Here is a 23,630-nt window from a genome sequence, read left to right on the forward strand (position 1 = left end):
CAACCTAGACTAATGGCTAATCCAGCAATTATTTTATAAACAGAAACTTGGCTACTCGTACAAAATATTTAACAGAAACCATACATGAGTCAAATTGAAAAAGAGAAAGAGAAGGTAACATTTATTTCACTACATTGGAAGGGTCACCAAAAAGAGTTTGCAAAGAAGTAGCTCTTTTTAAAGAGTATATGTTTGTTAATCTTGTCACCTCATATGTAAAGGACCTTGAAAAGTCAAAATGATAAACACTTCAAATTGACTTCGATTTTACACCTACATTCCAAAGTTTTCAGTACTATGTAATTTTGACCACTTTTATAACTTTCTTTTTTGTTACTACTTGAAAATACTCCTCTCTCCTCCTTCCCCTTTTCTAAACTGTTAACCTTGGTCAACAGTGGCCCCACGAAGACTTTTGCTGCATACATTATTTGTTGTATTTTCCCAGCAACTTCCAAATATGTATTTATATACATTTTTATAAATATATACAAGTACATGCATACATGTATATGCATACACACATATAATTTTGAAAAAACTGGGCGTTTTCTTTACCAGGCATTAAATCTGCTAAGAAACTTAAAGATAAAGCCTAATCAATAAAGAGTCAACATCCTAAAATGTTGGATACTTACCAATTTTGTAAGCTTCAAAGTACCTGTTCTCTTAATTAAGCTTATAACCATTTCCAAAAACACTTTCCCACAGCATTTCAGAGGATGTGCTGATATGTTTTAGTTTGGTTTATAAGTTGTATTAACACTTTGCATAATTGACTGAATTATGGATTGAATTTCTTGGCCTTTCTTTCTCTTTGAATAGATTTTAATAGGCTAACTAGAACTGCACTTATTAATGTAAACTGATTGTGTCAATTTGTAAATAGTCTAAACCAAATTAAAAATAAACTGTTTAGACCATTAAAATAATTGGTTATTTTAGCCGTAGTGAAATAGGCTTTTTATTAGGAAACTGCCTTTACCCTGGCCATAGACCCCTCAACCCCACCCCCCAACCATAAAATTTCCAGTTTCTACAGTAAGTTCTTTTTTTAGACTTTAGTTTGTGTGTGAAAGCAAACTGAATTTTTACTCTTCATTCCAATCTTCTAAAAATAATTTATAAATCCTCTATTTTCACTTATTAGGTTTTCTGCCTAACTATTGTCTGTCTGGCTGTCTGCCTTTGTCTTTCCCCCTCTGTTTTTTTCTGTCTTTGTCTCTGTGTCTGTCTGTCTATATTTCTTGTGTTTTTTTGTATTCTACCTGCCCCCCTGTTCATGACCTGTGTATTATGAAGAATTATCTCACTTCCTTTCAGCTTAATGAGAAAAGAAAGAGATGATACAGGGTCATTGTGGCTCTTTGTTTGACCAATATAGGTTGATTTCCTTAATAGGTTGGCACACAAAGTGTTTCGCTAATGGAATTGAATTAACCTATACTATTCTTACATATTACAAACTTCCCTTCCCATTACAAACTTACAAAGACATCATGGGGCCAGTTAATTTTTAGTGTCTCTCAGACCACATGTGAATTAGAATAAAAAGTTTATCAGGTCTTGTGATTCAACATCCTCTTTATTTTGGGGGTGAAGAAGCAGAGTTTTGATTTGATTTCTATATGCCATTTTGTATCTTCGGATACTCTTTTGGGTATCCCCAGAAGGAGGACACTGCTTTAAGTCAGAATATATCCTTCATCTCCCAATATTTATCTGACAAAATGCTGATTTGCCCTTGTATTGGTAACATAGAGACATTAAATTAGAATTTTAAAATTCTACCTAGAAAAAAATCTGAAGAATTCAATTTTATTTTAATATTCTCATTTCACAATATTCACAAAAGATTCCACTTTTTCCTTTGACAGTATTGGTTTCCATTAAGTGTCTCAAAAATTAGGATATAGGTTACTTTATAAGTTTTGTTGTTTTTCATTTGTTTCATTCAAGTCTGACTTTTGGTGACCCCATCTGGGATTTTCTCAGCAAAGATATAGGAGTGGTTTGCCATTTCCTTCTCCAATTCATTTTTATAGATGAGGATACTGAGGCAAATAGGGTTAAGTGACTTGTTTAGGGTCACTAGTCAGCTAGTAAATGCCAGAGGCCAGATTTGAACTCATAAAAATGTATCTTCCTGAATCCAGGCCTGGTACTGTACGTCTTATTTTCTAACTTTATATAATCACATATCAGTTAAATTGTGAAGTAGAAATAGAATAGGGACTAACTTGTGGTTTTTCTTTTATAGTGAACTTTATAGGTGAGGAAACTATATTTACTAATGCAGGGTGACACTCTTTTTATAATAGTTGGCTACTGGAGCAAGGAGAAGTTAAGGCACTTGTCCAGTATCACAAGGCCAGTACCAGTTGTTTCAATAAAAAACACTGGTACTTATTAAAAATTTAGTCTGTTTCCAAACCAAAACAACCTTCTCTTGCCACCATTCCCTATACATCTCCCTTGAGGACAGGGATTAACATGCTTTTGGTATTTGTATCCATAGTACTTGGAAAAAAATAAATACTCAAATCTTCTATAAAAAATAATAAAATAAAATAAAAATTTAGTCTGTGATTGAACTCAAGCCAAAAGAATATACCCATCTGGACCCATTTTCCTTACCTCTCAAAAGGAAAAATGACATCCAGGCTAATTAGTAGTTTATAAGGATTAAACAATAGATAAAACACTTTTAAATGTTCAAAGTGTAGAATAGCTACAAAGTGGTATCATTATTATCAGCAAAAGCACAATAAATCGGGTTGGTCCAAATCTCTAGCTTGGAGTTTTCACTAGTACTGAACCTGAATAGGGGCCAAATTGAGTAACGCCAAGGTGCTATCCCTGTTAAAGTCATGAAGATGGATAGCCAAGGAGAGAAGAAGAAGGGCATTGTGGGAGATACAAGGTTACTTTGGTCTTTTACGTCTAAAACTGACAGAGGCTATATAATTCCATAGAGCCAGTAAATTAAATTGAAGTCTATGTAACAATGTCTTTTGTTTCCTGTCTCTCACCCCACTATACTTCGTACAGTGTTGTGCAGAGAGAAAACTCTTTAAATGTTAACTAACCAATTAACCAATCCTATAATGTTACAAAATCCCATTTTCACTTTAATGACATGTTGACTCATGATGTGAATCATATTTTGTGGAAAATCCCTACACTTTGAAACTACATAGCAGTAGTTAGTATTTGCAGTGTGGTTAAATGTGACAAATATTGAAACTCCAACATCCTAGTCTAACAGTAAATATTTTTTAAAAAATGTATATGAAAAAGCAGAGTACAGTTGAGCAGCCAGGAAAAGCACCTAGTTATACATTGTGCAGTGCAGAATTCTTGCTTTCTTTTTTTTTTCTCCAGTGCCCTCCATACTGAAGGAATGGGAGGCAATGACTTGTCACCTTATATTAATAGTGCTTAATCATGGACACTTGAGAATATGTCTTTCCAAATTTAGAGGTCAAAGATTTAGCCTCATAGCTCCTTGCCTATTGAGAAACTAGCCTTTTTCTGACTGTTCCATTGATTTAGCATTGAACCCACATCAAAATTAAAATTTCCCCAAATTTAAATCATAAATTAATGTTCAGCCTTTCTTATTTCATTGAAATAGTACAAAGAAAAAATTACACACATATATCAATTTAAATTTGTAAAAATTTAGTAAATTTGCAAAAAAATTTGTAAAAATTTATAAAAAAATGGAATGGTTAATGGACTGATTCTTCTGTCTGAGTAAGCTAGATGCTGGAAGTGCCTTCATAAAAGTTAATGTTTATGCTGGAAACATTAAACATCGATGCAACTAAACTTGCTTAATAACTTTATGAATATTTATTAATTTGGAATGCAAAAAATAAAATTTTAGTTACCTTCAGGATTTTTTGTCCTTTCAATCTTACTTCTTTTTTCTCATGTGACCAAGGTTAGTGTGTACACATTCATCTATCCAGTCCCAAACATCTTCTTTTTCAGGTCTCTGATTCTAGCCACCTTTCTTGTGCTAACTCAGATTGCTATCATTAGTTGATTTTGAATTCAAGTATTTGCACTTACTAATTTCTGACAAATTGCCTAACTTCTAATACCTCAGTTTCCTCATCTGTCCAATGGGGATAATAATACTGGCATTTTCTAAATTCAGAAAGCTGTTAAAAGAGAAGTGCTGAAGGGAATACAGAGGCAATTGCCAAATGAACAACTTTTTCAACAGTTTTATGGTCAGCTTTTTATTGATTATCATAATGTTTCTGGTGTTTCTGTATATTATGAAATTATTTTATTATGTATTATAATTTATGGAGAAATAATAGCATATAGTCAAGATCGAATATTATCCTGCACTATCTTCTTGGGTAAAATTATAAAACTGATCATTAAGCTGGATCATCTGAGAGAGATATGGCATCCTCTAACCCCAAACCTCTACTATCATGGCTCAAAAACTAATGTGAATTAAAATGATTAATTTTTTAGAAAAAAAATTAAGGCTAAATATCCTTTCATTTTCAATGTAACCTGAACAAAAACTTGAGGTCTGTTTTCAATTAGAAGTTTTATAATCTGAGATGACCGCTTGTTCATTATATTAAAACAAAAATTAAGCTATCCTGACTTTTTCCCCCCTGTACCAACATGAGAAACTGACTGGCTTTATATCCTATCTAAAATCTACACCATTAAGGCAAATTTTCTAGAAAAAGTCATTGTGATGGATTCTATTCCAAAATAAAAACAACTTTTGAGTTAGCAGTACTTATGTATTTTCTAAACAGTAGTCCTACTAAAATTTGACCAGGGCAGTAGTGGGCAAACTACTACTTGCAGGCCAGATGGGCCCCCTGAAATGTCTGGCAACATTATTCCTAATCTGAGGAATACAATGAGTAGGATACAATACAATGAAACTTCAAAAGAGTTGCCTTAGAAACAGACTGACAGATCAGCATTTCCTTTCCTTTGGCCCCCTCTTTAAAAAGTTTGCCCATCACTTGACTAGGGCATTGTTCAAAGAACATCATACAGAAAAATATCTCAGTTGACAACTAAATGATTTGATGATTCCAGGTTGGAAAATCTCTAGAAGCAAATGCATGTTTGGTTTAGAGACCAAATGTGGAAGGGAACTCAAGGGACAATCTTAGTACATTATGGGTTTGGATTTGTGTATCTTGAAATTGAGATTAGATACTCAAAAAGTTTTTATTGAGTGCTTAATTTTTGCGAGTCATTTGCTAAGTGTTGAGACGAAAAGAGGCGCAAAAGGTAGTCTCAGCTCTCAAGGAGGTAATAGTCTAATGAAGGAGATAACAAGGAAACAAAATATATATAGGATAAATAGGAAAGAATCATTACTAAGAAGCAAGTCATTAGAAGAGCTGGCAAACGCTCTCCTGTAGAAGTTGAGATTTTAGTTGAGATTTGGAGAAAGCCAGGGAAACTAGTACATAGAGATGGGAAGGGACAGTATTCCAGGCATTAGAGATAGCTAGAGAAAATGCTCAAAGCCAGGAGAGACACATTGTTCCTTTCATGGTATAATACGGGGGCTAGTGTCACTGGACTGAAGAGTATAGGGTAGGGAGTAAGGTATAAGTAGATTCAAAAGATCAAAGCAGGGAGAAGAGAGAATGAGTTTTGAAGGACTGAATGCCAAGCATAAAATTTTGAATTTGATCTTAAGGGATAGAGGAAGCCACTGCAGTTCATTGAGTAGGGAAGGATGACACTGTCACCCCTTTAGGTAATTCTTTAGGAAATATTGTGCTTTAGGAAAATCCTTTTGGCAGCTGAATGAAGAATGAATTGGAGTAGGGAAAGATAGGAGGTGGGCAAATTCACCAGTTAACTATTGTAATTATACAAGCATGGGGCAATAAAGTCTGTACCAAGGTAATTATAGTATCAGAGGAAAGAAGGGAACATATTTGGATGATGTTTTAAAGGAGAAATTGACAGGTCTTGTCAACAGATTGAATATGAAGGGTGAGAGAGAGTGATAAATTAAGTATGATTCCTAGATAACCAGTTTGGAGACTAGGAGAATTGTAGTAACCTTGACAGTAACATAGAAGTTCAGAGAAGAGGTGGTTTTAGGGAGAAAGATAATGAGTTAAGTTTTGGACATATTGAGTTTGTAATACTTGTCATTAATTAAGAAATCATCTACAACTTTGGAGAGAGCAGTTTTTATGGAAATGATGAGAACAGAATCCTGATTAAAATATAAAGAAGAGAGTGAAAGGTAAGAAAATGAAATCATCTACTTGCCTTTTCAAGGTGTTTTGTCACAAAATGTGGAAGAGATAAAGGATGATCATAAGGACAGAAAGATCAAAGTGAGGGATTTTTGAGGATGCAGAAGAGATGGACATATTTGTAGACAATAGAAAAGGAGTCAGTACATGGGGGAAATTGAAGATAAAAGATAGAATGTGGATTACATAGAAGAAATTTGGTGGAAGAAATGGGATGGAATGGGATTACTTGTGTAGTTTCAAGGGTTTGTTTTGGTAAGGAAGAAGGCTACCTCTTAATGTGAGAAAGGAGATAGCAGCAAAAGGTGTGTAAATGATATGAAATGAGGAAGAAAGGAAAAGAAAGAGATCATGGTGAATGGCCTATTATTTTTCTGTAAAATGTAAGTCAACATTCCCAAGTGAGAGGGTATGAGAGTAGAGCCCTGGGAGGTTTGAAGAAGTCTGACAACATTGGAAGAGCCAATTCGAAGCGCAAGATAGTGAGATGATAAGGGAAGTGTAGAAAGATTGCCAATAGTAGTGAAAGCCTAGATGAAGTTATATAGCATAAATTTTTAGGAGACCTCATTAGAAAATGTTATTCAGAAGCATGTGTGTAAGAGCAAAAGCAGCAGATTTTGAGAATAATTCAAGACTGAGGCTTGATAGAGTATAATTGACCTACCAGAGATCTCCTAATAACTAGGGGATCCAAGAACTCAAGAGAAGAGGAAACTCTAAAGTGTACTGGTATACCAGGGGATCAAGAGAGGGAAAAGAGGAGAGAGTGGTAAATGTAGGTTTGATTGCTTGGGAAAGATCATGAAATAGATGAATAATAGGGGATTTCAGAATTCTTCTACAAGAAGGTGGGTGATGGTAAGATCAAGGATATGACCAAATTTGTGTGTGTGACTGAGGAAGTAGAGAAAAAAGTAATTTTCAGTTAGTAGATTGAGGAACTGAATTGTTATGGTGTTTAAGGGAAGTCAGTATGTATGTTGAAGTTTGCTAATATAATAGAATGAGGGTATGAGTTGAGGAGGAAAGAAAAATTGTCATCGGGGTATTAAACTCTTTGAGAAAGAAAGGGGAATGATTTGGATGTCTGTGTTAGGGTTCAAATGGGTGGCCTCCAGAGGAACACACCAGACAATGCAATCAAAGCAGGAGAAAGCTTTATTGCCAGTGCGTGCTGGGGGAACTCAGCAAGAGAATCCCAAGTGGTGCATTCAAAGGAGGGAATATATATGTTTCTAGGATATAGGTGCCTTTGTCTTAGGGTTAGCTAATAGCAAGACAGAGGGAGTAGGGATGTTTCCAGGTGCCACAGGATATGATTCTTAATCTTCAAGGCTGTTCTGTCTAGGAATCTTCAAGGCTGTTCCGTCTAGGGGAGGAGTTGTGGCCCTGGGACTGTGAGTCAGAGATAACTGCCCTGCTTGAGCCAGGCATGACATTATCCAAAAACCCCGCTGCTTAATAGGGTATGATGCTGTCAAGCTGTTTGTTATGAGTTTAAGCTTTTTGGCTATAATATTTCTATAAGCTTTTTGGCTATAACATCTGTAGATAACAGCTGATAAGATTTTTATTGAACAGTAGTTATGGATTGTATGAACCTCAAAAGAGAAAAAGTTAGTGGAGATAAGAGGAAAATATGGAAATTGTCATAAAGAGCAAGGAGTATTCTAATTCCCAGACCTCAGTGAGCTGAGGGGAATAAATGAATCTGCACTCAGAACTCTAAAAGGTAGTCAAGGAGGCTGTGGTACTGGCAGGGGGACAGGAGTCATATCATAATCATTACTAAGAGATAGAAGGATCAGGAGAAGAAAAGATTTAATATTTAGGTAAATTTGTTGCCTATGGAACAAACACTGCAGAGGGTACAGTAGAATAGGTAGGTAGAGTTTAGTTGGGGCTTTGGGATCTGGAAGGGTTAAGGGGAATGGAATAAGAGATCAGGTGGTGGAAGATGAGGAATGGGTCTATAGGGATTTGTAGTCACCGGGATGAGTGGAGTATGAGTACCACTCTTCTTCTCTGAGGAGGCTGGAGATTAAGCAGGAGACAAGCACAGCACAAGATGAAAGGCTCATAGTCAGACAGGATTGGGATGAAATCCCAAACTTCCTTTAAATTCACCTAGGAATTATGTATGGGTCATATTTTGTGGAGATGGATCACTTACAAAGGGAATTTTACAGTGAATTATTCAAAATTTAAAAGAAAAAATGACTAAGATGTCTATCTCTTGCAGAGACAGTTATTTTACCTTCCACTGAATGGTGATGAAGATAATGTTCTGCATGGTACTATTTCATGTAGATTTACTCGAAGTGTCTCTTCTATTCATCTCATTCCTCATTTAGGTAAAATTGCTGATTGACTTCCAATGTTAATGCTTCCCTCTTTACTAGAATCCTGATATAATTCCTCATAAACTCATTATTTTTAATATATCTGAGGGTATGTGGGCTAAGTATAGTTTACTAACCAACTATTACCACTGAGTTTTGGTGTGTCATAGATCCCTTCTTTGAACTCACATCATAAAATTTTATCTCTTTTATTAAAAAATCTACATGTATTTAAGGGACATGTTTTGCTTGTTAAACATACTAAAGAATTAGCCTGAGGTATCACACATGATGTGTAGAGCCTCTGTCTTTTTCTGTACCTCACCCCATCCACTGATTTATCCAATGCAGTATTCTCCCAATATCTCCATTATTTTTGCATCTTTTGAGTTAGATACCTAGTGACTGTTGAGACCAGACCATAAGTTGTGTTTCAGAGTTCATTTAGTCTATTGAAAAATGGATATAGTAAAAGTGCCAGTCTTAAACGAGGCTTGAGCAATCACATCATAATTTTGGATACAAGGAAGAATTTTATATGATCCTGTATAGTTTTGCAAAATCTCAATCATCAACGTTTTTGAAGTGATTCTAAAAGCTTTATAATTTTTATACTAACTACAGTAGTTTTCCAATTACTATTGACACTTTGTTCTTCAGGACATTGCCTTTGTATCAGAATTTGTAACTCATAGACAGGATCCTAAGAAGTAGTAAAATCTTCACATAAAAAAGACTATAGGAGAATTTTTTTAAATAGTGTTAAATAATAGGTCATCTACATTTTGACAGCTCAGTCAGATAGAAATGTGGGCCTCTCCGATCATTACTTAAAAATAGTGTTAATTTTTTATTGCTTAAAAGTCTAAATTTTAGATGACAGATCAGGATAGCTGCTTAAAACTGCATTGTGATATTATACTCTGAAAGTTGGAGATTTTCAAAATTATTAAATAATTAGTTGTTGAGATCTAAATGTTCTCAGAATTTTCCTAGGCACTGAGTGGAAAAGTGTCAAAGATGCTTCTTCTTCAAAGATGCCCCATCTTCAAGGGGCTTTTAGCGACACAGAGTAAATTATATCCACGTACATATAGTAGAATAATGACTATTTAGAGCATGACCTTTGATACTCGCTAGTCCAAGTCATCTTATTTAACAAACAAGGGGAATGAGACCTAGTAGGATACCTCTTTCAAGTCATTCAACTAGTTATTGAAAGAGCTGTCATTAGGCATAAATTCTTATTTTCTTTCCTTTATGTTTTCAGTTAATAGGATAAGGCAATTCATATTTAAGTTTCCATTATTAAAATAAAAAAGGATTCAGAAAAGAAGAAAGATCAATATAAAATGCATTTGCCAAATTTTGCAAATGTAAGTACATATATAAAAATCTAGTTTCTCCATATGGAATATTCAAACTCAAATGGATCTGTGATTTCAATGAGGTTCATTCAGATTGTAGCATACAGGTACATACCTGTGCATATGCATATCTGTGATTTCAATGAGGTTCATTCAGATTGTAGCATACAGGTACATACCTGTGTACATGCCTAAGGATCATGATTTGTTTATGCCCACCCATAGATTCAGACATGATCAATAGATATTTTGCAAATAAGAGAAGCTGAACTGACTTAATAATTACCTCCTTCCCTCCCTCTCTCTCTTTTTTCTCTCACATATATATGTATATATGTATTTGTGTGTGTATATTTATATATATGAATATGTATATATATATGTATATATATATATACCATGCACAGAATCCTAAGATATGTCTGTGTGTGTGTGTGTGTATTTCCCCCCCTTTGTTCTTATAATGGTGATTCAGTGGCATAGAAAATTCCCTAGACAGAGACTCCCTTTACAGAGCAGCAATCGTTTAGCAGCTTAGAGTTTTGGAAAATTACAAAGAGGCAATGTATAGAGATAATAAAGGGGAAGAGAGTAGATCTTGAAATGAAAAAAGCTTGGGTTCAAATCTCATCTCTGATACATAATAGTTGTATGACACTGGCCAAGTCTTATAAACCCTCTGAGTCCTCTGGCATTTATAAACTTGGACATTATTATAGATTAGGGAACTATTTTACAACTGAGGAAATTGAGGCTTAATAGATTTGCCTAACATCACATAGTAAGAGTCTGAAGTTGAATTCTAAGATGAAATCTAGCAATGTGACACAAAATACCATTATTTCTTGTTTTTGAAGTTGACCAACACCAGCCTTCCTGGTATACAAATGGCAAATATCTGGTAATTCTTTTTTTACAGAACTTGGTCTCTGTTCTGGGATGAAAGCTATTTTTCCTACTTATTTTGTATTTCTCTGAAATGGCTAACAATGTTGGTCATACAAATGCTTAATAAATACTAATTGGATTTGAGCAGCCAATGTGGAGCAGTTTGCCAAGAATGTTATAGTTTATAGCTCTGCTCTTTGACTTGCATGAGTATTGTACTTTAATTAAGATAACCCATTTATGATGGATGTACTTTAGGAAGGCCTGTTCTGGGTGCTTCCCAGAAGTTAATAGTATAAATTATATCTGTTTTTAACTTTTGTTTTTCTTGCCATGTCCCACAGACTGACATTATATTTGTCTTCCACCCAAATGCCAAACAAGCAAGAAAAATATATACAAATATATGTGTGTGTATATATATATATATATATATATATATATATTTGTGGGTGGAGTCTAAAAGCATTTGTCAAACAAGAATCAAAGAATTCCAGCTTTGTAACTCCCTTAACATTATTTTGGACAGTCAAGACAAGAAAAAAATTTTTTTTAATATTTCTACTCATTACTGTTGTTAGTAAAAGGAGCACATGTTCATATAAACCAGTTGTTTTCCTTACTCTGAAATGATTCTCCATGAAATTCTTTAAAACTAAGGGATCAGCCATGCATGGTTGTCCACAGAATTCCTAGGAACCAGATTAAAATGCAATTTGGAAATATTTAACCAAAAAAAATGTAATCAATCTGAGCTAAGAATACATTTTAAAATTAAATATGGGACTTTGAGGATCCTTATGTGTGGATTAAATGACCCCATTTCTATTTGAGTTTGTCTAGGCCACTATAGTTTGTTTCATTTATCTCAAAAGGTTCATGGGTTTCTAGCTTTAAGTGACTTAGGGTCATCTTTTTCCAAACTTTTCATCTTATAGATGAGGAAATTGAGACTTGTACAACATTAAGGTTGTAAAAAGCAGAGTTAAGATATGAATCTAAATCCATTGTTCTTTCCACCAAACTAGACTCATTTATCTGCTTACCTTATTAAACTATAAACTTCTTGAAATTGTGTTATCCATTTTTAATTTTCCCGAGCATAGAATATAGTAGTTTTTCCCCTTAGTAATGGTGGTAGATTGACCAACCGAGAATATCCTAAACATTCTGTTATGCAATTTACACAATAATTTTGTCTGTATGATTTTTTACAACCATAATTCCCCAGTTTTGCACAATCTTTGAAAGTTTTTTTTTGTTGTTGTTGTTAAAATAACAACTAGTTTTCACACCTGGATTTAAAGTTAATTCAACACAAATCCAGTCAGTTTATATCTGGGTAGTACTTGAGGGTTTGCATTTCAATAAATCAACAATGGAAATAGAAAAGCAAAAATGAAACAGTTACTCTCCTCAAATAGCTTACATTTTATTGAATGGAAATAGCATGTTTCTAGATAATTAATTATACCATATATATAAAATAAAGATACAATAATCTCTTTGAAAGAGGCACCATCAACTAAGGATGAAGAATCAGCTTGAGCAAATTTGAAAGAAATTTGGTATGAAGTGAGAGACAGAAATGAAGGAGAGCATGCCAATTATAGAAAATGTGGGGGACAACTCATGAAAAAATATACAAATGGAAGGCAGGTTGCTATATGTGTGGAAGAGCAAAGAAGCGGTTTTCCTTAACCCTTAATGCAGGTGAAAAGGAGTGGTTTGTAATAATCCTGGAAACATATGTTGTGTATATCTCTAAAACATTTCACCTATTGCCTGCCTTCTTTTCCTTATCACTTATCATGAATTTTTCTTCAGCTTAATCTCATCTCCATACAACTTCTCGACATTTTTTAAACTTGTAAATCATTTCTTGACTGGAAGGATAGGTTACCTTTCAGTTTTAACTGATTTTTAACTTTATGACATCTGAGTTTTTCTTTTTAAGTCTTTAAGGTAAACAATTCCAGCAAACAGTATTTCAAACCACACACAACTTACTCCATCAAAATGACCTATAAAAATAAATTTGATTTTCTTTTAAGAACACTTGTTTTCTCAGAACTGAGAACTTCAGGTTTTGTCATGACCACTTCAGAGACATGAAATTGCAGCTGTACTCAGTTTACTACGTGAAGCCTAAGTCCGTGGTTATTTTAAAACAATAATTAAGATTTGTTTGGTGCTCTTTGTTTCCTCTCCTTTTTATTACCTGGTAAAGAAGACCTTCTTACCAGCCTTTTGGGAGTTTTGCCTTTGTTAGGAGGCAAAGTTTTGGTATCTTTTCCCACTTAGAACATGTAACACCTTTCTCTTAAACATGAGGCAGATAAAAAAACTTGAATCTCATTCACTGGTTGTGGGGCAAAAAGAGAAAAAAGAGGACTCTATAATAAAAAATCTGAATTTTTCTCCCTCTAGAGTTTCACCTATATCACTTTAAGCTACTTTAAAGTCTCTTTGATTCTCAAACATAGAGTATTCTAGCTTAATTAATTCTTCCCAAATTACATTAAAATTTAAAGATAATTTGCTAACTTAATATCAGAGTAATATGTTTAGGTTCATAAGGAAGCTATTTCTGGAATTATATATTAGTGGCTGTATGTCAGTTAACTAGCATGTAAATTTTCTCCATTTGGATGCTAAAATAATGATAACGGATATAGATTAAACTTATGGTTACACTGATGCAGAATGGCCAAGTTAGGAAATTGCTTCTAACTAGGCAGGTGGGTACTCTCTCTGCAATGTGTGGTCTTAGAGAGTTACCTGGAGTAGAAGTATCGAATTCCCTGGCTACAAAACTCCTCAGTGTTGTCAGAACTAAATTAAAATGTAATTAGGAAATGTTTGACAAAATAAATAAAACTATAATGCGATATGGATAATGTTAATTCTTGGTTTTCTAAGTCAATATGTAGCCTGCAGGGATCCTTTTCTATTTGTGTTTGAATCTAACTTAGAGCAATGACAGGTTAAGTACCTTGCCCAGGATAACATGACCCATATGTGACAGAGGTCACATTTGGGCTTGTGTTCTCTAGTCACTCTACCACACTGTTTCTCAGTAAAGATGATAATTTTCATTTAGGGGTCAAATAGTCTTGAAATCATTAAGAAAATTCATGCTCTTCCTCTTTCCTTTAGTTTCACAATTATAAGGCTTTAATTAGTTCTTAAAGGGTTTTGTGGCCCTTTCATCCCCCCCCAAAAAAAACCTCAAACCAAAAAAAATCTCTGCAAAATCCCTAGTGTGTAATGACTACTAATATAGTAAGAGTAGGACTATGAATATTTCTAACATGTGTGTATGTCTATGTACATATAGACATACATGTGTGTAGATACACATATAGATGGAGTTGGGGAGAGAGACTATAAAATGGGGGCTATTATGCCTATAAGTATGATTTGGGAAGATACCTTCTTCTTCATGTTTTGCAAATGAATATTTCCCTCAGAGTAAATAAATATCATGAGGTAAAATGCAAATTTGAGGTTTGGATTTGTGCAGGTCTTAGTATGTAGATAAACAAATGCTGAATTGAATTATATGTTAATTATTTATAGAAATTATAAATAAATTCTTGTTACCACTATATAATTTAGTATATTAGAGCGAATCAGAAGGATTTTTGTTTAAGCCCTCTTTCCAATCTTTTTGTGACTTTGTGACCTTGGACAAGTCACCTCTATAAATCTTTAGCCATAAAATAGTGTATAATTAGAATCTGCTCCCCAGGACTCTAAATCCCAGCATCCCACTTTCATTCTCATGCTACGTCCTTACTTTTTGGAGATAAAAGTTTTTGTGTGACCCAGCCCTTTTTTATTTTTTCCCCATGAACCTGGCTGGGAAAGCTTTTCTTTACACAGGTTTTTACTTTTGTCCTTTTACTTCTTCTACTTCAAGTGATTATTAATAAATCTTATAAAATATAAAAATTGGAAATATTGGATATTAATTTAAATCTTACAATAAGCATTACAATAAGCAACTTGGCTTCATTGTTTTATGAGGAAGATGGTGTAGGGATAAACCTATGATTTTATTAATATGGGGGACTCGAAGACAAGGCATTTACTTATACCAATACAAATTATATTAGCCATGGAGAGTTGTTAGTAAGAGGTTGTTAGTAAGAGATTAAGTGACTTACCCAGGTTCACATAGTGAGTATATGTCAAAGCTAAGACTTAAGACTGTTTCCAGGTCTTCCTTGTTTCCAGAGCCAGTCCTCTTGCCATTATATATACTGTCTGTGAGCAGAGGACTATTTTAAAACATTAAAATGCTTTGTTATTGTGAACTATTATTATTGCCATTGACAATCACATTAGATTTATTTGGCAGTTGGATTTGATTAATTTGACTTATTTTTTGGTGATTGTAGAGTCAAACTACTTAGATTACTGAATAATTAATCACTGCCTGCCATATAGTAGGCAACATATAAATGTTAGTTAATTTTATTATTTGTTTAGGTATCTTGTAATATTTTAAACTTAGCCATGAATTATGTTAATCCTTTGCCCTTTTTCTTTCAATCATATCTGTTGTCAGGGAGGTGATGGCTCTGTAATTGATAAAATTGTTTTAAGTGCACTTTGAAATTAAAATTCTAATTTAGTAGAAATTTAACCACATCCCTTGTACCTTTGGGCTATTCCTTTGTTCATCCATCAGTCCATCAATCACAGGCATCTATCAAACACCTATTATGTGCCAAACATTGTTGTAGGCCCTGGGGATACAAATATAACTCACAAAATTATCCCTACTTGCAGTGACAAACTGTGAGATAGAATTTGACAGAAAAAGAAAGAATCAAAAGAAGAGTAAAATGAACTACATTCATAGAAAATCTATAAATCTTATGGCATGGATCTATTTTTGTAAGTATGTTATAAAGAGAAACTTTTAATTTTAGCTAATACAATCTACTTATTTTAGGATTCACTGTGTATCAATTTCCTAACTTCTTTTCCTCCCCTATTTTTTCTCCCAGTTACTGGCTGACAAACAAAGTTCCCATCAAAAGACCCAGCACAGGCCTCCTCATGTACACGCTGGCCACACGATTTTGTGATGAGATTCACCTCTATGGATTCTGGCCGTTCCCTAAGGATTTAAAGGGGAAAGAAGTCAAATATCATTACTATGATAACTTGAAATATAGATATTTTTCCAACACAAGTCCTCACAGGATGCCATTGGAATTCAGAACTTTAGATGGACTACATAACAGAAGAGCACTAAAATTAACCACAGGAAAATGCATAAGGCAATAAAGCACATAAAAATTCAAACTGAATATGCACTTCATTCTGAGGATGTTTGTATGAGAATAGGATCCAAAACAGAAGATAGGTTTCAGTATCCACTAAGCTTCTTAGGGAGGTATTGGGGTGGAGGAAGATGTTTATGAGACATCCATTATCAGCTGATGAAATGCTTATGAAGTGCTCTAAAAATTGTATGTTTTGACTGCAAGGGTCCTAGTAAGTGCCACTTCTACTCAGAACACAGCTTGAATGTATAATCAGCAGCGTTTACAAGATCCAACAATACATTCACATTTAAAGAAGAAACAAATGTGTTCATTACTGCTGGACTGCCCCCACAACGTCAAGCACATTTGAGGAAAAACTCTGCCCTTGGGGAAATCAGAACCTTCCTTGTCAGCAGAAACTGTGATGGAGACAGTTAAGCAGGCAACCCATAAGATCAAACAACTCAAGTACATGCCTTCAGTCAGGAGTTTATGTCTAATCATGTATTATAAACTAACAAATTTGTTTGCATTGTTCTTTTCTTCTGGCATCTATTTGCTTTGGTATATTGCAGATCTTGAAAGAGCCTAAACAGGGTGATCTGAACAGGAAAAACAAAACAAAACAAAACCCTAATAATTGTCAACAATTCTTTTAAAAGTTATTTTTCAGGAACTTACAAATGCTCAAAATATGTTCAATAACGAACTGTAAACCTCTAAATTATTTTGGGATGATGAAAAGGTACCAGCAAAACTATCCAAATGATTATCTTGAGCCATTTTAAATGGGAGATTTCAGTATTCAATGCCATCTGAAAAGGTAATATCTAAAAAGGATGTATCCTTATTTTTGGTACCAAAGAACATACTGATTTTTCTATGTAAGTAACATTTCTCTTCCTGGAAGTGATTAATTTGTTTATTAATAATTATGTTGTTATGTATTTGAGTTGTTATTGCTATCTGAAGATTTTTAATTATACGAATTAATACTTTATATTTTGTTTTAATGATGACTTGAAAATTCCTTACATTTCCTAACACATTTCTAAGCAACACATCACTCTTTTAAAAGGAATGCTTGTTAGATATCATGGCCTGAAACATGGGCTCAAGTGGTTTAAGCATTCTCTTACTTAAAATTCTCGTAAGGATATTAAGTTGTTTAATTTCCTCTGTAATAAAAAAAAATTTGATCTATAGTGTATTGGTATCCTAGAAGTGGTAGATAATTTTAAGTAAGTTGACAAAATTTCTATATCAATATTTTGCTATTCAAAGGAAATAAAATAATCTAGAACTTGCTGTAGTAAAATTCAATCATGAATTCACTTTAGAAAATAAGAAATGAGTTAAGACTATAAAAGGAGATAATAAAACAAAATACTTTTTAATTTAAATAACTAATAGAATTAGGTTATTTGCCAGTCATCTGTAAGGTTAAGCCATGCTGATGAGTAATTTTGGAATTATGTTGTTTTTTTGGAAATGAAATAGGAAAAGTTTTTCATTTCCAATTTCTACTCTGCTTTACATCATGAAACAATTTACTTTATCTTGGGCTTTTAGTCTCCTAAAGGTGGTAGACTAAGATGAGGTAAAATGGCAAGAATATGTGTATATGCACACACATACATACAATACATGCATATGTACATATATGTGTAGATGCGCATATAGTGTAACTGTATAACATACCCCATGTGTGCATGTCTCTGTGTGTATGTATATATATATATACACACACACATATATTTATATATACATATGACACAGAGATGCATATTATCTCCATGCCATGGAGAAGGTATATATACAAATATATACACCTATATAATAAGTACTTAATAAATATTTGTTTGATACAAAGAGGAAGAGAATGAATTATTTTGAAAATTCTATCTGAAAAAGCATTTGTCCAGTCAAACTTCATATATTACGTGTAGGTATGCATATATATGTATATTTGTATGTGTATATGATTCAGATACTTTGATTAGATTAGTGATAGATCACTGGACATTCCCTTCACTTGTATAAGAGCAAAAAACATTTATTAAGTGCTTGTTGTATGTAGAGGAATGTGCATATGACAACTTCATATTTGATTCATATTATGTGATTTTTGCCCATGTTTTTCTATACATCTTCCAAAGGGGATCTGCTCAATGTGCTTCTTTTTTTTTCTTTTTAATATTTAGTGTTTATCTGTAGACCACACTGGTCCAAAAGTTGTTATCCCTCACCTTGATATCTGACTGGTCTGCCTCCTATAAAAATCATAAATCACATTCTTAATGAAATGTATATAATATACATGTATTGTCAACTTTTTCTCCAACCAGATCTGCATTTTTCATTGGTTTAGGGGGCTCTGTGAGGAACTTCTTCCATGAATGAAGATAATCACTTTCTCTTCAATTCAAAAGTCTCAAAAAAATTGCCTAGAACACTGAGATATTAAATGTCTTGTCTAGAGCCACACAGCCACTATTTGCCATTTTGGGGATATTTACTCAGATCATTGTGATTCCAGGACTAGCTCTCTATCCATTATGCCCCCCCCCCATTTCCCCCTCTCTCTGCTTCTTTCTGTCTTCTTTCTCTGTGTATGTATGTTTGTGCATATGTATGTACGTGTATATACCCACACATACACACACAGAAAAGACACATAGCCAGAAACGACCTTGAAGACCATGCCTTCATTTTACACAAGAGGAAACTGAAATCAAGAGAGTCACTTGCCCATCAAGTATCACAAATTCTAAGAACAAAACCACAGAGAGTAAAGGAGTTTAGCTTATACAAAGTCAGCCTTATAGTTCATTCCCAGTATCTGACTTCAAATCCTAGCTTGGACACATATTGGCTATGAGACTCAGTTCAAGATACTTAACCTCTCAATGTCCCCAACAACTCTAAGTACCAGTTTCATAACAGTTGTTGCTCTGCATTGGGGAATTTCGTCACTGGGAATTCCTCACATGATAAAACTTTGTTTAAAAAAAAAAAGAGCAAAATTTAGTGCAACCAGTAGAGTCACTCACATATGAAGCTATAGGTATATATAAGTTCATTTTAAAGACATGTCTAGGAAGAATCATTATAGCTATATGTATTTTAATATTTTGTGTGGATAATATTAAAATAAAGGACATGCATTTTGAATTATATGACTTTCCCTGAGAAGTTGATATTTCTCAGAAAGCATAAAAAATAGGAGTAAAACCTTTCAATGCCTGAATTGAAGTATACAAAGGGCAAAATTAGTCCACATCATTAAAATCATAAATCACATTTGAAAAAACTCAAATTTTGAATCTGCTACTGTTGAAATTAACTGAAAACTTTTGAGACTATTTGGGTTGGTTCATACATTGGAAATTCTCTGAATCCACTCAGAGTTTATATAATAAATCCTATAAGCTAGAAAAGCTCATAGAAACATTCAGAGTATCTTTCAACCAGCAGGAACAATGGCAAACAAGATGCTACATTTCTTCTTTTTCAACAAATGAATTTAAACCTGTTTTGTAAAGCCACCACAAAAGTATTTCTACTGTCCACTTTCTGTGCATTGCTATCTATCTCAAAGATGAATTGAGTAGTGCCTTTTTAACTTCACATTTCTTTGTGATTTTTTGCTTGTGTTCGCCAAATATGTTCCCCAGCTCTGAAAATATTCCTTCATAACAGAGTCCAGCATCAAAAATAAAACAAAAAGGGCTTCAGCATTGACTGAGACTACTTTTGTCAATCTCAGGGAGCTTTTCATACTCTGAAATGAATTCATTTAAAGGCATTTTGTGCTCAAAGTAGCAACTTGTACCATCCCATTTCATTTCCTTTTATATACCTTTCCTTGTTCCCTTCTCCTTGACTATCTGCTCTATAGGAATAGGTCAAGGAAATGAATGGAAAATAAATGTAGGGGCAGAGAGAGGAAAAAATGTCTAAATATAAAGAGGCAAGACTGGAGAATGTAGAGTTCAAAGTATCGTCAAATATTTGACATATCTCATGTTTTTTTAGGGACAGTCACATATTTCTCAGCATTAATTCATTTCTGTTTCAATATTTTAACCCTCTGCATAAAACTGGAGAGCTCTGCACCAGGCAGGTGCTCTGGTTAATATTTTATCTTCTAAATAAAAGGCTTTTGGGGGCATGAACAATTCACAGTTAAGCTCTCCTGCTTATTGCTCAATGCACTCAATGATAATCATAAGGTTAGCAAATTACAAAGTGATCAGTCTCAGAAGATTATGTCCTGTGATTTCCTGGTTAACCTTTAATGTTTCAACATATAGGGGTGGATGCAACTGGTTAAATGATGAACAAGTCTAAAAATTAATATGGGAATTCCATCAGGGAAGGGCAGAAGAGGCTGGATGCTCAAACTAATCCTCATATATATCATGTGAATTCTATATCAGTTGCTAATGGGACTATCTACATTCATGCTTACCAAAAAAATTAAGCAAAATCTTAGGACTAGTGTATATACCTATTAGATATTAAGATATTACACAGGAAGAGAGTGTACAAAGGAATTAGTTTTCATTTGAAAAAGTTAGTCACGTGCACATGGCTTGATATTTGGTTCATAGAAAATTTTTTAAAGTGTCTATTAGTAGGGAATATTTATCCTAAATCCAGATCCTAGAACAGTGCCTTGCACAGAGGAGGCGCTTAACACATATCTGTATAATTTTTGTTGAATTAGAGAAAAGGCATGGGAGAAATATGTATTAGTTGTCTTTACAGCTTAGGCAAAATTTCCTCATCAACCATTATATACTTGGTAGCTATTTAAAGAATTGGGTATTAGAAAAATCGTATTTGTTTTGGGAAATTCGTACAAATGAAATTCACTTGGAAATATACATTTCCCTGTATGTGTGATAGATACACACATATAGTACCAATAGATATGTGATCCATCCATATTCACATTTATATGTGTATACATATCCAGGGTGCCCCAAAGTATTTTTGGAACACTGTTTATGTATGTATTTATAATTGATTGTGTTTCACCTACATATATCTGTAACATGCTCATTATGGAGCCTTGTTGTAATGCTATAATTGAGACACATATGCTTTTGGTGAGACTTATTATGATACAAAGTACTTTGGTATTCCTGTCACCATCCTTCCTCTAGGCTTTCACTAATCTAATGAACAGTATTACAACAAGGTTTCAGTTCAGAATACTTTAAAATTCTTAAAGCTGAAAATGTGTTCCAACAGCACTTTGTACATTATGGATTTAGTATTTAGATCGCTAATTTCAGTTACACGTTAAAATGGTATTTATTTGTGTAGGCAAAAAGCACAAGTGTTGTAAATGGATTTAACACAGGAAAAGAGTTTACAGAGAATGACATTGTTTCACAGTACTGTTGCTACTGAGCCCTCCAGGTTCTCTTTGTAGAACTTAAAGAGTTAAGGTTTATTCTGTCAAGGACCATCCTGTTTGACACTGTTTTCCTCTTGTTCTGTGTATAGCATTTGGTATTATTGTTTTATCATTTGTAAAATTGTTAAATAAATCTCTTTTTTCCCACTTTTTTCCTCTTCTCTCTTATACACACTAAGCTTCATTTAGTGGCTAACCTCTTAGTAGATTTTAATTTTGCATATTTAAGAATCTTTTATTAGTATATATCCTTTACCCAATCCCAAGATTTTGAAACCTTTAAATTTCTTTTTTTTTTTAAATTTGTAATCTGGAAGAAGTGAACAATAACAAGAAACCACAATAGGGAGTGGACAAAGCCTGTTTTGGTGGCACTATGTTAATACTGTTGAAATAAAAGTGTTTTATCATTTCCTCGTGGCAGTCAGTTAAAAGAAAGGATCTTAAACAGTTGCTATCCATATTTTAAAATGATGTTGCTGACACCACTCTATGTGTGTATGTTCCTGCCTGTCTACAGCTGAAGAAGGCAACAATCCTCCCACACTGCAGGCCCTTGAAGACTGCCCTTTGATTTGTGACTACAGCTGCAGTTGCTATACTTGTCACCATTTGCTATTCTGCCTCCAAGGAGAAGATTCAGGGGGAAATGCACTTTTAACTCTGTTGCCATGGGATCCTGGAGCTAGCAATTTTAAGTTTTTAGGCCTTGTGCTGATTTCCACAACACAGAAGCAGGAGGAACTAGAATTCCTTAAGATTATTATCATCCCCTTCCCTTGGATTTTAAAGCAATGCATTAAGTCAATGAGTAGAGGTCTTCCCCATTCAATTGTAATTGTATTATGCAGAGTTGCAAATTAGGAATTTTTGGATGGGGAAAGAGACAGGAAAGGTACCCTTCAGCAGGTTGAAGGAGGGGAAGCAGAAAACTCAACACCCATATGAGAATCTAAAAGGCAGAATTTACCATTGCTGCTGATCTTATAGCCTCAACATCTAGGGATCTAGTTGTACTAAGATCTGTTAAGGTACTATAAAGTTCAAGGCACTGTACTAGGTGCTGGAAACACAAAGACAAAATGAAAAATAATGGCTTAATCCTGGGCAAATACATTTACTAGGGAGTATTGAAATAGGCAGACAAATAAAGTATATTCATCATGATTTGATGAGAGAAAACCCTAGCATTTAAAAAAAAATTAATTTCCAGGGTTCTAAGTAATATTTTTTTTCTGGAAAGGGGGCAGTAGACCAAAAAAGTTTGGGAACCACTGATATAGTGAAAGAAGAGGACCAAGTACAGAGTTCCATGGTTACAAGACAGGATGCAGATAATGATTCAGAAAAGGGGACTTGAAAGTTGTAGTCAAATAAGAAGGAGAACAACTTGAAGAAAACAATACGGAGAAATTAATAGAGAAGAGTATAAGAAATTAAATTTAGGGTTTGACTAAATATGGGAATTCTAAGGTAATATTGTGGTCACCAATTTAAAATATTATAGCTCAAGTCAAAATGACTTTTAGTAGTGTTTATTTACAAAGAGATGGAAAGAATGAAAGTAGAGAAATGTAAGAGGAGGATAGAGAAAATGTCTAGCCTGTCACACTAAATGTTGCTCCAGTGTCTGGTTCAGCCCCAACAAGGCTTGTTAACCTTCAGCCAGAGGACTTGGTGGTGTCTTATGCAAGGGTTCCACCTACACAGCCTCCTCCAGGAAAGGAAGGCCTCTTTGAAACTAATCTCTCCAGAAACCAGGAAAGGAAGCCCAGCTACTCACTCACCCAAGACGAAGTCCAAAGGAGAAGATCTAGAAGCATCCCAAGAGCCAAAGTTAAGATCCAAACTGAAAGCCCAGTCCAAAGCCACCTCCAAAAGTCAAGTCATCAGCAGAAGTTCCCTGGACATGAAGTGTGGAGATCTCTTTATCATCTCTGATAATCTGATAAGGACAGTTTAGTTGATAAGGAAATAAGGACAGAACAAGGGAGTTGTCTTTTACCTCATGCTTCCAGCTCTGGCTCCAGGAA

The 23,630-nt window shown here is 34.1% G+C and overlaps 1 protein-coding gene across 1 annotated transcript in view; it reads left to right on the forward strand.

Annotated features, from left to right (window-relative positions):
- ST8SIA4 (ST8 alpha-N-acetyl-neuraminide alpha-2,8-sialyltransferase 4) overlaps nt 1-16,185 on the forward strand; it is a 133,795-nt gene extending 117,610 nt beyond the window's left edge. The window contains exon 5 of the mRNA XM_044662588.1: nt 15,903-16,185. Within this exon, the coding sequence (XP_044518523.1) occupies nt 15,903-16,185 (283 nt within the window). The remainder of the gene's footprint in view (nt 1-15,902) is intronic.
- The last annotated feature ends 7,445 nt before the right edge of the window (nt 16,186-23,630 follow it).

The sequence above is a fragment of the Gracilinanus agilis genome, chromosome 1, assembly GCF_016433145.1.
Source record: "Gracilinanus agilis isolate LMUSP501 chromosome 1, AgileGrace, whole genome shotgun sequence".
In the NCBI taxonomy this organism is placed as follows: Eukaryota; Metazoa; Chordata; class Mammalia; order Didelphimorphia; family Didelphidae; genus Gracilinanus; species Gracilinanus agilis.